Here is a 13,637-nt window from a genome sequence, read left to right as displayed (position 1 = left end):
AGCCACAGTTGAACAGCTCTGTCCCTTAGATAGGTCTCGCTGTCCCCAGGTGAAGTTCCCCACGGGGCTGTGCCCCCTCAGTGCCGGCACTGCCATCTTCCCTGCCTTTGTGTCCATCAGCGTCGGGTCCTGGCAGGCCTTTAATGGATGTGACCTGAACTGACACGACTTTGCTCTCATCTGGCCTTCCAGAGTAATACACTCAAACCTCCCTGGCTTTTGTAGGACACCTATTCTGATATTAGAAAATACTGTTGAATTTCCAGAAGCTGTTCTCCAGGTTCAATATACCCAGCCGCTTCTCCCAGTTTCTAGGACTCTTCACTCCATTTTGTGAATGAAACTCTTAAAATCTCAGTGCCTAATTAAGGTATAATATTCAGAGGTGATGTAATGTGTGACAAAACTCCTAGGAGGATCCTTACTGTCTGTGATGTGGACGCTGTGCTTCTTTCGAAGCAAGTTAAGGTTCTGTCTCCTTTATCTATTGGCTCGCATGGGTCCTGCCTGGGGGAAAGATAAGGCTTTCGCTAGGTAAGCCAGGCAGTCCTGGGCTTGAATCCTGGCTCTATCTCTCACTTACTTGTGTTCCTGGACAAGTTATCAAACCTCTCCAAGCCTTAGCTTCCTCATCTGGAAGATAAAGTAATAGCAGATTAATCTTCCATAGCTGCTGTGAGAATTGAATTAAATAATGCATGGCAAACACTAAGGATGGTACCTAGACATCCTGAGTACTCAGAAAACATTCGCTATTATTTTGTATTTGTCATTTTGTGTCACTCTGGGATGTGCTCCTGTCCTCATATGAGAATGAGCACTGACATGAGCACTTCTGTTCCTCTAGAACAAACTCAGATTAATTCAGTGAATTAATTGCTCCAGTGATGACCCAAACACCCGTTTTCTTCATCAATCCTTTTTTTTAAAGATTTTATTTATTTATTTATTTGAGCAAGGGAAAGAGCATGAGTGGGGGGAGGGGCAGAGGGAGAGAAAGAATCCTCACGAAGACTCCCTACTGAGCACAGAGCCCCACTCAGGACTTGATCCCAGGACCCTGAGATCCTGGACTGAGCCACCCAGGCCCTGCTCTTCATCATATTCTTGACTTAATGTCCTTTTTCTTCCACAGAGGCAAAATATCAGCCCTGCTCAGCCTTCCTGGGCTCTCTGTATTCATGAAATGAAGATTTATTGAGCACTTATTATTTACCAAGTACCGTTCTAGGCACCAGGAATGCAATAGTGGACAAAACAGATGACATCGCTACTCTTCTAGAGTCCACATGCCAGTAGGAGACAGATAATAAAGAAATAAATACATGTTTGTCAGGCTGTGAAAGGCACTACCAAATAAATGCAGCAGGAGAGGAGAGTAGACATGACCAGGGGTGCTGTCTCAGAGGGTGGTCTAAGGGGACCTGAGCTGAGAATCTGAACGCGGTGAAGGAACAAAGCATACAAATATGTGATTAAGGGCATCCTGGGCAGAGGGGACCACAAGTGCAAAGGCCCTGAGGCAGGAGTGTGAGGACGGCATGGGGCCAGCACAGCTGAAGCAGAGTGAGGGAAGAAGAGCAGCCTCAGAGCTGAGGTCTGAGGCAGCTGGAAGACAGATCAACGAGGCTTTGAGACACCGAAGGCCAGCTTTTACTTTGAGAGGAGAAGTCACTGAAGCATTTCAGCAAAGGCAAGACATGAGCTGACTTTTAGAAGGATGAGTCTGGCTGCTGTGTAGAGTCGATTATGGGATCAAGGGAGGAGATGTTGAAACCCGCTTCCCCTTCCTTACCTTCCAGGACAGAAACTTGCCTCCCAATTTTAAACAACTCACTTGCACATCCTGCTGTGAGAATGAACTGAAGGAACAGTGCACTTACAGAGAAGAGAACTAGGACAAGAAAACTGAGAGGGAGGCTCGCCCTCAATAACCTTTTATCTATAATCTTCCTCTGGGCAATAGGAGCTCTCCATTGTGTGGGTGCTGAGTCGTGGTTGTCTGGTGTGCTCCTCAAACTGCAGGCTGTCAATAGCAGAAACCCCATCTTGTCCTCACCAGGACATTCCAAAAACCACTTAGGAAGTTATGAAATAAATTGCTTGGAACAAAAGCTAAAAGGGGAGGAGGGAAGAAATGTCAAGTGATCATTTAACCTGGGGAAGAGAAAGTTAACAGGAAACTTAGATTTCTTTTTCCACGCAACTATTTGAAAAGCAGGGCTCTCGCTGTCTCTGCTGCAGACTTCGAGGGAATCAGGTGGACATAAAGCAGAGGGTGTGATCACGGTGGGAAATAAGGTGACCATGGGATACTATGTAAGTTTAGATGCAGCGATTGACAGCCCCCAGCATATGGATGGTACACAGCATATATTGAAGGAATGGACAGCATTAGGGGGAAGACGCTTTTGTTGGGAGACAACGGAGGGATGACAAACCTCTTGGGCCCTGGAACGCTTCCTCATAGTAAACAAAAGCGGGGAAGGAGGCAGAGTAGGGGCAAGGCTTAGCATTACAGTTGCGTGAAGTTCCCGACATGACTCCAAAGCACATCCTGGGCCTAAAAGGCCACACCCTGAAAGCAGGTGGCCCAGAGGTCCCTCTTCATCTCATCCAGAGCTTGTTCTCTCAGACATGCCTCGGTCTGAGCTTGTCTAGTCTTACAGAACAAAGCCCAAGCCCCAAACAAATTGGACAGTGGGTCAAGCCATGGTCCTCCACCGCCTGGCCTCGGCCTACCTCCACAGCTTCCACTCCCACCACTCTTGCCCTTAAGAGTGGAATGCTAAGGATGCTAAGCTGTTGAAGGATGCTAAGCTGTTTGGGGCTCATACCCCTACTTAGCTGTGCCACACTTCCCTTCTTTTGCTCTGATATTCTAACTGCCTAGAGCACCATTCTCCCCTGTGCCCCTCGCCCCAGCTCCAGGACCATACCCCTTTCACCCGGCTGACTCCTCCTGTTGCTCTTAACAGTCTCCTGAAAGCATGGAAAATCTGTATCTAATATGTCTGCCTCCCCGACAGTCCCCATACGCACACACATGCACGCACACACACATACACACACACGCACACACACACGCACACACTCATAATAAACTATGTCCTCCTTAATGCTTGTCAAGCTGAAGATCTTAGACAGTGGATTTGCAGGCAGACAAGTGCCCAGTCTGATGACGGCAGTCCTGCAGCCCCTTGGGACACCACACAGGGAAGGGAGCGTGATCAGAATGAGGCCTGAGGAAGCCTAAGGCAGCCAGAGGAACAGGGTGAGCCAATAGGATGGAGCCACCTGGGAGACTTCCTGGAAAAAAGGATTTCCTCTTAGAGGAGATTAGAATCCTGCCCTCTATCAGATCCATTCTCCCCACCTCTAACACCCAGGCCTACCTGTCCTTCCAGACCCAATTTAAATGCCACCTCCTCCATGAAGCCTCCTGTGATTGCCAACCCCCTCACCCAAGACTGAAAGTAATTTCACTCTTTTCTGGACCCCCATAGCCCTTGTTTGCAATTCCCAAGTGCATGTCTATCTGGTTACCAAGTTATATACGTTCATGTTTTTATCTAGTCATTATTATCCCAATTATCTAGTCATTATTATCCCAATTGAAAACTCCTTGAAAGAATAGTCTAATTTTTATTAAAACATTGCCTAGGACATTTGTTCGTTCATTAAACCAACATTTGTTAAACATCTACTACATGACAAGCACACTGGCCTTGAAATATCAAAATGGATAAATCATGGTCCCTGCCTTACAGAATTCAAAGGCTAATGAATGGGTGGATGGACGGACGGATAGATGGATGGATGGATGGATGGGTGGATGGTAGATTGATGGACAGTGGATGACAGGTGAATGGCAAATGGCAATCCAAACCATTTCTGCCAAAAACCTCTTCCTAGCTCATCTAGCTTCTCCTTTAAATTTTTGAGGACCAAATCCACAACACTTCAAGTAAAAAACCTACAGATGCAGAACAATTTTACATTGACCCCAAGTCATCCAATGAGCCTGAGTCTTGGGGCTCCAACCGAGACCCTGCATGGACACAGCCCTACACTCCCAGGCTTCTCCTCATGGGATGCAAAGATAACTATTCAGTCTCTACCTTCAACATAGCAAAAAGATGGAGCAGATGCTAAAATGGCTTCTTCCCTCAACCTGCTCCTTCCCTTTGTCCTGGGATGCCCACTATTCCCTTGCCCTAGGGGGATAATAAAGGGGGACACAACTCCCTTAGTTATTTCCCTGGATAGCTGTCTCACTAAACCTTGACCATCACCCAAAACATAGTAGTGGACCTGCCTTATTTTGGGGTCCTCTGGTGTTAAAATCCAAAACCTGGGTCCCAACAGTAAACCAAATCAAAATCCCACAATGGGACAACACTAAATAAATCCCTCTTTGCTGTATCCTTCAGTTTCACTAGTGACAAAGGAAAGAGACTTCAGAAGTGTTGGCAAGAATTTTCTGAAACAGGGAAGGCTGGTCCCAGAGCAGAAGGTCTTGGTAAAAGGAGAGGGACTTTTGCAAATGAGGTCATTGCTTGGGAGCCAAGAGCCTGAGCCAAACCACCTGTGAGGTTATAGCCAAGGCTAGAAGTCAAGAGCTTGGAGAGTGGGGGTCAGAGCAGATGAATCAAATAAACTGAGTTTAAGATCTGCCAACCCACATTTGGGCCATTACAATGTGAGAAGTGATTTTAGTAGGGCTCAAGGTAAAGCATTTCGGAGCGGGTGGAGAGTGCAGGGCCTTCCAAGGGACTGGTAATGCAACCTGTGTCTCCATAGTTCCCTTGAACACAAAGAGCTGGCCAGATCCAATTCAAAGGATCTAAGAGAATAGTGGTGCCTATTATCTCAGAAGTGGATTTTCCCCTTCCAGTAATCCCCTTTGTATAGCCAACCAGCTCCAAACCTATGGATCATGGCCAGGATCCACTCCTCTGAACTGTTTTGGTAATAGAGACCAACAAGAATGTTTTTCCTCTTTTATGTAAACCAGGAGTCTTCTTTATAGAAATAAAACACAAACATACCCACATAGCCGCTTGCCTACAAAAACACATTTATTCTAAGATACACACCCACTTGATCTGAGTTTCCTATGTAAAGCATTATATTCATCCCCACTGGGGCTGGCTACTTCCACACTTTGCTTGCTCAGAAGGCATGCGAAATTCGTTAACCTGCCCCCAACTTCTCAATGTGGCCCATCACAACATGCACCTTCCTGGTAGGTGAACTTGAGAAGTCTTTCCCCTACTACCAACCTTTGACTCCTCCTCCCCCTCCAGAGACTTAGAAAAAAGCCAATTCAGCATTTTCCCAGGGGAGGGGGGCAGTGGTGGGAAAAAGTCAAAGACTTCCTGCTCTGACACCAGGGGGTGAGTCCCAAGACAATGGAGAGATTAGGGCGGGGCTTATGAAGGGCCAGCCTTCCAGCCCAGGGAGCACAAGCCCCTGAGATTAACCCTTTGTTCTTCTGTCCCTGCTGCCCTGAGCTTGCCTCCAGGTCTGTATGAAGGCCACATGGGCAGGGACTGGCCTTGGGCAAACTGTGTGCCCTTCTGTCTGCACACAGTAAGGGCCCCATGGGCACTGTGCGGGAGGGATTGGAGTCTGAATGAATTGCCTGGCAGTCCAGGGTGGGAAACACCAACTGGGTGGCCAAGGGAATGAGTGTATTCTGCAACTGCAGTAGGAGGGATTTAGGTCAGACCACAAGGGGAGCTGTGCAGGAAAATGATGCTCCTCTAGGTATCTTGGAATTGGTCCAGTATGGAAACACGGTGTCCACAAAGGCTATAACCAGATCCCCACCTCTGACTGTCCTCACCCCATTCTCCATTTCATCAATCATAATCTCCAGGGCTGACCCCAATCACGCAGCTTCATCTTCTACCACTCTAGCAGACCTGCCTCCCCTCCCCCACACCCCCACCACTCAGGGACAGCAGTATAGACATAACCCCAGACATAACCACCTGAGATGGGAAAGTGAGCACAGCTCAAAAGCTCTGTGAGAATGACATGCTTCCACTCCTCCACCCAGCAACTGGGACCTTGTTGATTCTTGGAACAAGTTCCTGAAAGTCTTGCTGGTCCAGTGGGATTGAGTCCTCTGCATAGAGTCTCATGAAAATAGGGAGGCCTTGCTAGACACTGAGTATGAACTCTCCATAAGCTCCCTAACCCCTCATTCCATATTCAGTGGCGACCCCCTGACTGCCTCTCCTCCAACCCTTCCCTCCAGGTTCACTGAAGGCTCAGCACGGAGATGGTCCTGCTCTGATTGCCTATCACCTTTATGTAATTGTTGGTTGTTTGGAGTCTGTGCCCCTGTTCTGTAGGCAGCCTTCAGGCTCCACACATTGCACTTCTCCCTCAAATTAAGTGATGACCTTGATCTGTGCAGACAGATCCTTCAGGCCCCAGCCTCCTCTACTCCCACCTGAATTCTAGAGACTTCTCCCCCAGGGAACAAGGACAATGGCTCAGAGTGAATGATAAAAGCGTTTTATTAAGGATTCACCCAAAGATGGTTAGAGGGAAGGAGAAGGGGTAGATGAGACACTGAGTCATTCTTGTCCTGACCTTGCAGGGCCAGTTGCTGCCAAGTGACAGAGGAGTTTGGTCCTGATGTAGAGGGATATGGGGATCCTGGGCTGGGAGGGGACATACATGACCCTGATGATTCTGTAGATGAAGCTCCTGTTTGTGCTCTCCTCTGCCCATGGGAGGCAAAGAGTCAGTTGACACCCCTCCCATTCCAGGGGGGCCACCAGGCCCAAATCGAGAAGAAGCTACCAAACTCCAAGAGGGCAGAGTCCACACTGGGGTGACACTGGCAAGATGAATCCCAGAGAGGGAGGGTAGAGGTGGAGGTGAAGGAAGCACAGAAGACACCAGGGCTGGGCCCAGCTGGGCTCGGGGGCGGCAGGGACCTCGTCTCCTCTATCGGTGGGATCTCTTGGTCATGGTGGTGGAGATGATCTTGCTGCCAGAACTGCCACAAACACCACCACCAAACCCAAAGCCACTTCCAGAGCCAGAGCCAAAGCCACTGCCCAGGCCAAACCCAGAGCAGCTTCCTAATCCTCCGCTGATAACCCCAGCACCAGTGCCTCCACCAAACACGGCTGCAGGAGAAAGGGAAAGGATATGGTTATTCCAACAATACTGGCAATCGGGGGGTCTCCGCCCAAACCAGGGTGGACAAACAGCCATAGCAGGGGCAGAAGGTACTTACAGATGCTCATGGCACTCTGGCATTCTCCAGACATTCTATGGGGGAAACAAAGAACAGTGAGTCACAGTAGAACCCTGAGCCATGCTTGGTTCAATAAGCAGGTCTCAAGCACCCATCAATCCTTATGCATCCAAATTAAAGGACTGGATGTGAACCTGTTGTCTACACTGCCCTGGATCATAATGCACCCATGCCGTACTGAAGCAGGTGGCCCAGCAGAGGTGCAAACTCCTGGTGCTGGGATCTCTCCCTCCCTCACATTCCTGTCCTGCCTTCCCTATCCCACCTGCACTCCTCGCCCTCCAGCAGCTTGCGGTAGGTGGCAATCTCCACATCCAGGGCCAGCTTCACACTCAGGAGCTCCTGGTACTCGCGCAGCATCCGGGCCAGGTCCTCCTTGGCCTTCTGCAGGGCAGCCTCCAGCTCTGTGCACTTGCTGTAGGCATCTTTGAGGGCCAGCTCCCCACGCTGCTCTGCATCAGCCACAGATGCTTGCAGAGTCTGGCACTGTAGACAATAGCATTGAACAGGCAATCATCAGTGTCCTGCTGTCAAGGCCTCGCCACCTGTCCCCTGTCCTGTGCCAGCTTTTATGGGTTAAGATGTCAGGATTCTGTCTGTCCTTCTCCCCACCTACTCTACTCTTATGCATTTCATTTACTCCAGCCAGGGCCCACCAATGTCCCCACCAGACTGATTAGCTGAAGATGAGCAAAAAACAATGAAGAAGAGCAGAGAAACCTTATTTACCAGGGTGTCATGTCAGGTTAAGTAGGGTACTGCTGAAAGGACCTGGGTATGGCTTATATAAGGAGTCACAAATCCCCTGCATGCAAGCTCAGGATCTTCTGGCCTGATGCCTGAACTTCTTGTCTACTATGGAGACACCTGTCTTAGGCTCCTGGCCTTGTACCATGGTCAGAAAATGGTGACACTTACCTGCTTCTTGACATTCTCAATCTCAGCCTGCAGCCTCTGGATCAACCTGTTGAGCTCTGAGATCTCACTTTTGGTATTCTTCAGGTTGTCACCATGTTGGTCAATGGAGATCTGGAGTTGTTGGACCTAATATCCAGGAAAACACAGGGAACGATGGGTCAGGCGTGTTTGGGTAGGGTCTGTTTTCAAGTTAACTCAGCAAGAATAGGCACAGGTGGCAGGGATAATACAAAATGTCATGTAATCTCAAATCAGACCAGAATCAGAGATTCCTGGATGATCAGTTCATCTCTGACTTCTCTTGGGCTTGAGCTGATGATCACCTGCTCACAGAAATCAAAAGCAGAGCCCCAGAAACCACTCCCATCTTCTGAGAGATCCCTGACACCCACCTTGGTCTGGTACAGGGCTTCAGCCTCAGCCTTGCTCTTCTGGGCAATCTCCTCATACTGGGCACGGACCTCAGCAATGATGCTATCCAGGTCCAGGTCCCGGTTGTTGTCCATGGACAGGACCACGGATGTGTCTGAGACATGCCTTTGCATCTGGGACAGCTCCTGCAGGGAAAATATCTCATGTCAGGCCCCCCAGACAGTCTTCCCTAATCTCTGACACCAGAAATCCACTGTGGTCATGGAGATGGCCATGCCACAGACAGATGGAAGCAGAGCTGGCTGGCATCCCAGTGTGTAGGGAAGGAGAAGAATTGTAAATTTCTATGTAGAAATCAAGTGATTGGTGACAATTCAAGACAGAAAAGTAATGCTTCTAGTCTTCACTGCTCTCTGGGATCCATAAGCCATCCCATGTCAGTAGGTGTTCAGTACGTTGAATAGAAGGGAAGGGAATGGATTCATTTCACCAGGGAAATGCTAGACAGCAAGAAATTCTATCCCATGCGATCTTGAGATCTAATCATCCTTTCTAAGACAACATCTGGTTTCAAAAACCTCCCGGTTGAGTCTCTCACTTCAACTCTCTCTACCTATGAGCTTGCTGAGAGCACCCTCAGCAAGTAAGGGAGCTGGAGTCCTACTATAAATTCCCACAGCAGCCTCACAGATTCTGGATTCCCTTTTCAAATGCAGGGGATGAAGTCCTCACCGCAGCAAAGAGGACCCTCAAGAAGTTGATCTCATCGTTCAGAGCATCCACCTTGGCCTCCAACTCCACCTTGTTCATGTAGGCGGCGTCCACATCCTGCAGAGGAGGCAGCGGGGAAAGAGACAAGATACAGAAATTCCAATAGGGACAAGGGGGTGTTAAGTGACACACAAAGGTGTTCTCAGCAGCCTTTAGGAAAGGCGTCTCAGCACCAGGCAAAGTGGCAAGGGACTAATCATTTGACATCCTCTGCCCTAAAGACAACTGCAGAAATGGGAGTTAATGATCCAAATGGGCTTTTTCCCCAACTTCAATTCCTTAGGGTCTGGTTCAGTTACCCACTCCTTTGACCACATAGATCTGGATAGTACCAAGTGGGGTAAAGGTGAGGCCAAGATGGACCAAACCCATGATTCAAGCCAAAGACCACTCCCAAGGGAATGGGCACCTCACAGCCTCTCCAGCCCCTCCTTCATCTTTTACCTTCTTGAGGACCACAAAGTCATTCTCTGCAGCTGTGCGCTTGTTGATCTCATCTTCATACCTGGGGGTAAGGATGAGAAGAAGAAGACAGAAGTCCCACAATGAGCTTGTGTTTCCCAGATCTCTGCTGCTGGGTTTCAAACACTTAACTAATTGTCTACATTTTCCCATTTTCATACAAATATTCATTCAACCTACATTTATTAATTCCATGTGTGAGATACCAGTCTAGACCTTGGTTTATTCAGAGAAGTGAAAATCAAACTTAATAAAGACTGTTTTTAAGAGATAAGGTGTGAGGAGGACCACCAACCACAATCTGGTTGGTTTTATTTCTGTAGAAGGGCTGTTCATTTGGTGGATTAAATTATCAGGAATGCTGCCAACACCAATTCTCTTTCTTTGGTGTGAGAGTGAATAGAGAGAGGGGGTTGGGATTTTCTCAGCTCCATCCCATAGTGAATATAATAAGACCTACTATGTAATAAATGCTCATTATATGTCCAGTGCTATGCTACCTGCTTTCTCAATCTCATTTAATTCCATTTAATTCTAAAAAGTTAAGGTTATTGTCCCCATTTTAAAGATGAAGAAAAACAAGGCTCAGAGAGGTTAAGCAAGTTACCCAAGAGCACATAACTTGTAAGTGGAGGACTCAGTATTCAAACAAGGACTATCTGCCTCTACAACCTGTATTCTTCTGACCATACTACACCCCTTCTCATCTGTATGGTTTCTGATCTTGCTTGTATATGGCAAGCCCAACTCCCTGAATATATCACTCATTTTCTGTTTGGGGCAACTCAGGGTTACTAGGCCACACCCCATTAGAAAGGGCCCATGTAGATGCAGGGGCACAAACTAGGGAACCTTCTTGACCCTTTTGGGATCTCTTGAGAGCTTGAATTCTAAATGACTGGACAGGAGCCCAGGAGCCTGGGGCATGGCTGGGCAGACTTTCTCAGATGGCATCCCTCTATCCTCCATACATACTTGGTCTTGAAGTCCTCCACACTGTCCTGTGTGGTCTTCAGCTCAGACTGCAGGCGTCCTTTGTCACTGACCAAGGTATCCAACTGCTTTCTCAGGGCACTGATGTAGGCCTCAAAGAGAGGCTCAAGGTTTTTGCTGGATGTGGTGGTCGTCTGCTGCTGGAGGAGGTTCCACTTGGTCTCCAAGACCTTATTCTGTTGCTCCAAGAACCGCACCTGTGTTTTAAAAAGGCACCAACCAACCAATGAGGACCTGAAGCTTTGGCAGGAGGACTGGCCAAGGCCACCCAGGTGACCCAAGAGCCATGCAAGTAGGGCCACCATGTTGCAACTCCAGGCACCATCCACTGGGGTCAACATGGTGGCCCTGCTCCATGGCAGCAAATGAGCCACATGTGTTGTGGAGAACAGAGGACAGCCAGAGAGCCACAGGGCCTGACTACACCACAAGTACAACCTCTTGACCCCAGGGATCCAGAGGCCCTGGGGGGAGGTGCCGAGAAGAACACTGAACTTCTGGGAAATAATAAAATAAACAAAACTAGGAGATACAACCACAGTCTGGGGACTCCTGCATTCAAAGTGATCCTGACCCAAGGCAAAGGAATGATAAATTCACTGACAATTTTTAAAATAAATGGACCTGGTGTGTCTCTTTAAACCTGTGTACAATTGAGTCTGAATAGTTAAAGATCAAGGCCCTAGACACATTCTGAGTCTCAGTCAGGCTCACCCTGCAAGGGGACGTCCCGGAACTCTCCCTCTCTATAAAGACATCTAACCAGATAAACCAGGATAGCAGCTTAGCATGATATTCCCACTATGTTCTTCAGAGCTGAAAGAAAAGCAGGTGAGGGCAACTGATCACAGTCTGAACCCAAAAGGTGAGATGAGGGGAGATGAGACAAGGAATCACCAGACCCTGGGTCTTGCTTTTATATCTGTATGTCCTGGAGTCACCATAAAGCCCCTTTAAGCTAGTGATGGTTTATTCAACTAGCAAGAAGAGCAAGCACTTCCACTCAGTCTACTTCGAGATGGTTCAGTCTTGCCCCATTCATCTAAGAGGACTAAGACCGATGCACAGAGAGCCAGGGCATCCTTGACTGAGTGGCTATACTCATCCACTCAATCATTAATCTCCGGGTGACTCAGCAATCTGGGCTAATCTGCTTGCTGTCATCCATCATACTTGGCTGCAGTTGAGCTTAAAAGACTTGATTCTCTAGACTTTGCATGGAAAAGGAAGTTGGATTACAAAAAGAAAAGGAGAGATCCCTTCTCTCTTCAAACAGATCCAGAAATGAGCAATTTTGCTCAGGGTCGGGAGGATGAAGGAGATGACCCCCCAAGGTCCTATTGGGACCCAGTCTGTCATTGGCATCGGTCCCTTTTTCATTTGGGAAACCAGCCTGGTTTTCTTCCGCTCCTACAACAGAAGTGTCAATAGTTAAATTATTATGTTAACTATAATTTTAGTTAATTTTTAAATTATTAACCATGTTATTTCTGAAACCAAAATCTGAGGAAAAGCTGGGATGCCTGGATTCAGAAAAGTTGAGCCATTTGCCCAGTATACACAGCACATCTAGGAAGACTCCAAACATTGCTTTGGTCTGAGCAGCCTGTGCATTGCTCCCACCAGCCATGCACAAAAGAGGAAGACACAAAAGAACAGGGATTCCCCTTAAACAGCTGGAACATGGAGGCCCAGAGAATTTCAGTGGTTTGCAATGCTGCTGCAGGCTCAGGTCTGAGATCCCAGGACTCTGGAACCCTGGTTTCTACCACCTTATCTGGCCAAGGGGACAGCTCACCTTGTCGATGAAGGAGGCAAACTTGTTGTTGAGGGTCTTGATCTGCTCCCGCTCCTCAGTCCGGACCTTCTGGATCTCAGGGTCGATCTCCACGTGGAGTGGGGTCAGCAGGCTCTGGTTGATGGTGACCTCCTGAATCCCACCAGCAGGGCAGGCGGGGAAGGCAGGACCACCCCGTCCACTGAAGGAACCCCCAAATCCACTACCAAAGCTGCCGGCGCCAAAACCAACACCAAAGCTGCCAGCGCCAAAACCTCCAGCAGCCCCAAAGCCAGCGCCTTGTCGGGACCCAGCCATGCTGATGGCGATGCTCTTTCTCCCCCCAAGGTTGTAGAGGCTCCTGCTGCCGAAGCCTCCAGAGGAGCAGCGGCCCGTGCCCCCAGACATGGACACTGAGCTGAATGCAGCCCCCTTGCCCCCACCGACAACAGGTGAGCCACAGCTAAAGCCCCGGGACCCGCCTCGGACACACTGCTGTCTGGTGATCATGGCTGGAGGGAGGAGAGCGAGCTTGGAGTTGTCAGAGAAATACAAGGGGCCAGGCCTGTGAATGTTGCAGCCCTAGCCTGGGTCTCTTATATGTGCTGGAGTAGCAGGGCTTGGTTGCAGGGGCATAAAGGGAAAAATCTGAAACATCTCTGGGCTTGGCCTTTGGCACAGGCCCATCCTTCTCGTACCTGCTGAGTATGTCACTAAATACACCTACAGATGTCATTCGGAGGGCACAGTTTACAGAATCCCAACACACTCCCCTCCGGGAGAACTTGAACCGGTGCTCCAGGTCCTCCTGAATCACAGGCCCCTGCCCAGGCCCAGCCCTTCGGGCCCGCCACTCACTGCACTTCCATCTCGACAGCCTCCCTGGGGACCCTGGCTCCCCACAACATGGCCCATTGCCCATTCTCTCACGCCACAGAGTTTGGAAACTGAGGGCCTGGATTCAAGAACACAGCCCACGCTTACCTGCTCTGCAAACCTGGAGCAGGTCACCAGCTGGGGCTCAGTTGCTTCACCCAGAAACCGGAAATAATACAAATA

The 13,637-nt window shown here is 48.9% G+C and overlaps 1 protein-coding gene across 1 annotated transcript; it reads right to left on the bottom strand.

Moving 5' to 3' along the window:
- Positions 1-6,515: 6,515 nt before the first annotated feature.
- Positions 6,516-13,110, bottom strand: KRT4 (keratin 4). The gene is made up of 9 exons (XM_021686673.1): positions 12,600-13,110; positions 10,784-10,998; positions 9,791-9,851; positions 9,308-9,403; positions 8,596-8,760; positions 8,204-8,329; positions 7,551-7,771; positions 7,265-7,299; positions 6,516-7,154 (listed from the first exon to the last, which is right to left on the bottom strand). The coding sequence occupies exons 1-9, from the start codon at positions 13,086-13,088 to the stop codon at positions 6,970-6,972; spliced, it is 1,593 nt and encodes a 530-aa protein (XP_021542348.1). The 5' UTR covers positions 13,089-13,110; the 3' UTR covers positions 6,516-6,969.
- Between the last annotated feature and the right edge of the window lie 527 nt (positions 13,111-13,637).

Source organism: Neomonachus schauinslandi, chromosome 5 (assembly GCF_002201575.2).
Source record: "Neomonachus schauinslandi chromosome 5, ASM220157v2, whole genome shotgun sequence".
Classification (NCBI taxonomy): Eukaryota; Metazoa; Chordata; class Mammalia; order Carnivora; family Phocidae; genus Neomonachus; species Neomonachus schauinslandi.
This window is presented reverse-complemented; position numbering and strand designations above follow the sequence as displayed.

Excerpts from the sequence above, each read along its gene's own strand:
- KRT4 (XM_021686673.1), bottom strand. The coding sequence starts at position 13,088 with ATGATCACCAGACAGCAGTGTGTCCGAGGCGGGTCCCGGGGCTTTAGC. Across the intron at positions 9,852-10,783 it reads GTGGAGGACTTCAAGACCAA|GTATGAAGATGAGATCAACA; the intron begins GTATGTATGGAG and ends CCTTACCCCCAG. Across the intron at positions 7,772-8,203 it reads TTGAGAATGTCAAGAAGCAG|TGCCAGACTCTGCAAGCATC; the intron begins GTAAGTGTCACC and ends TATTGTCTACAG.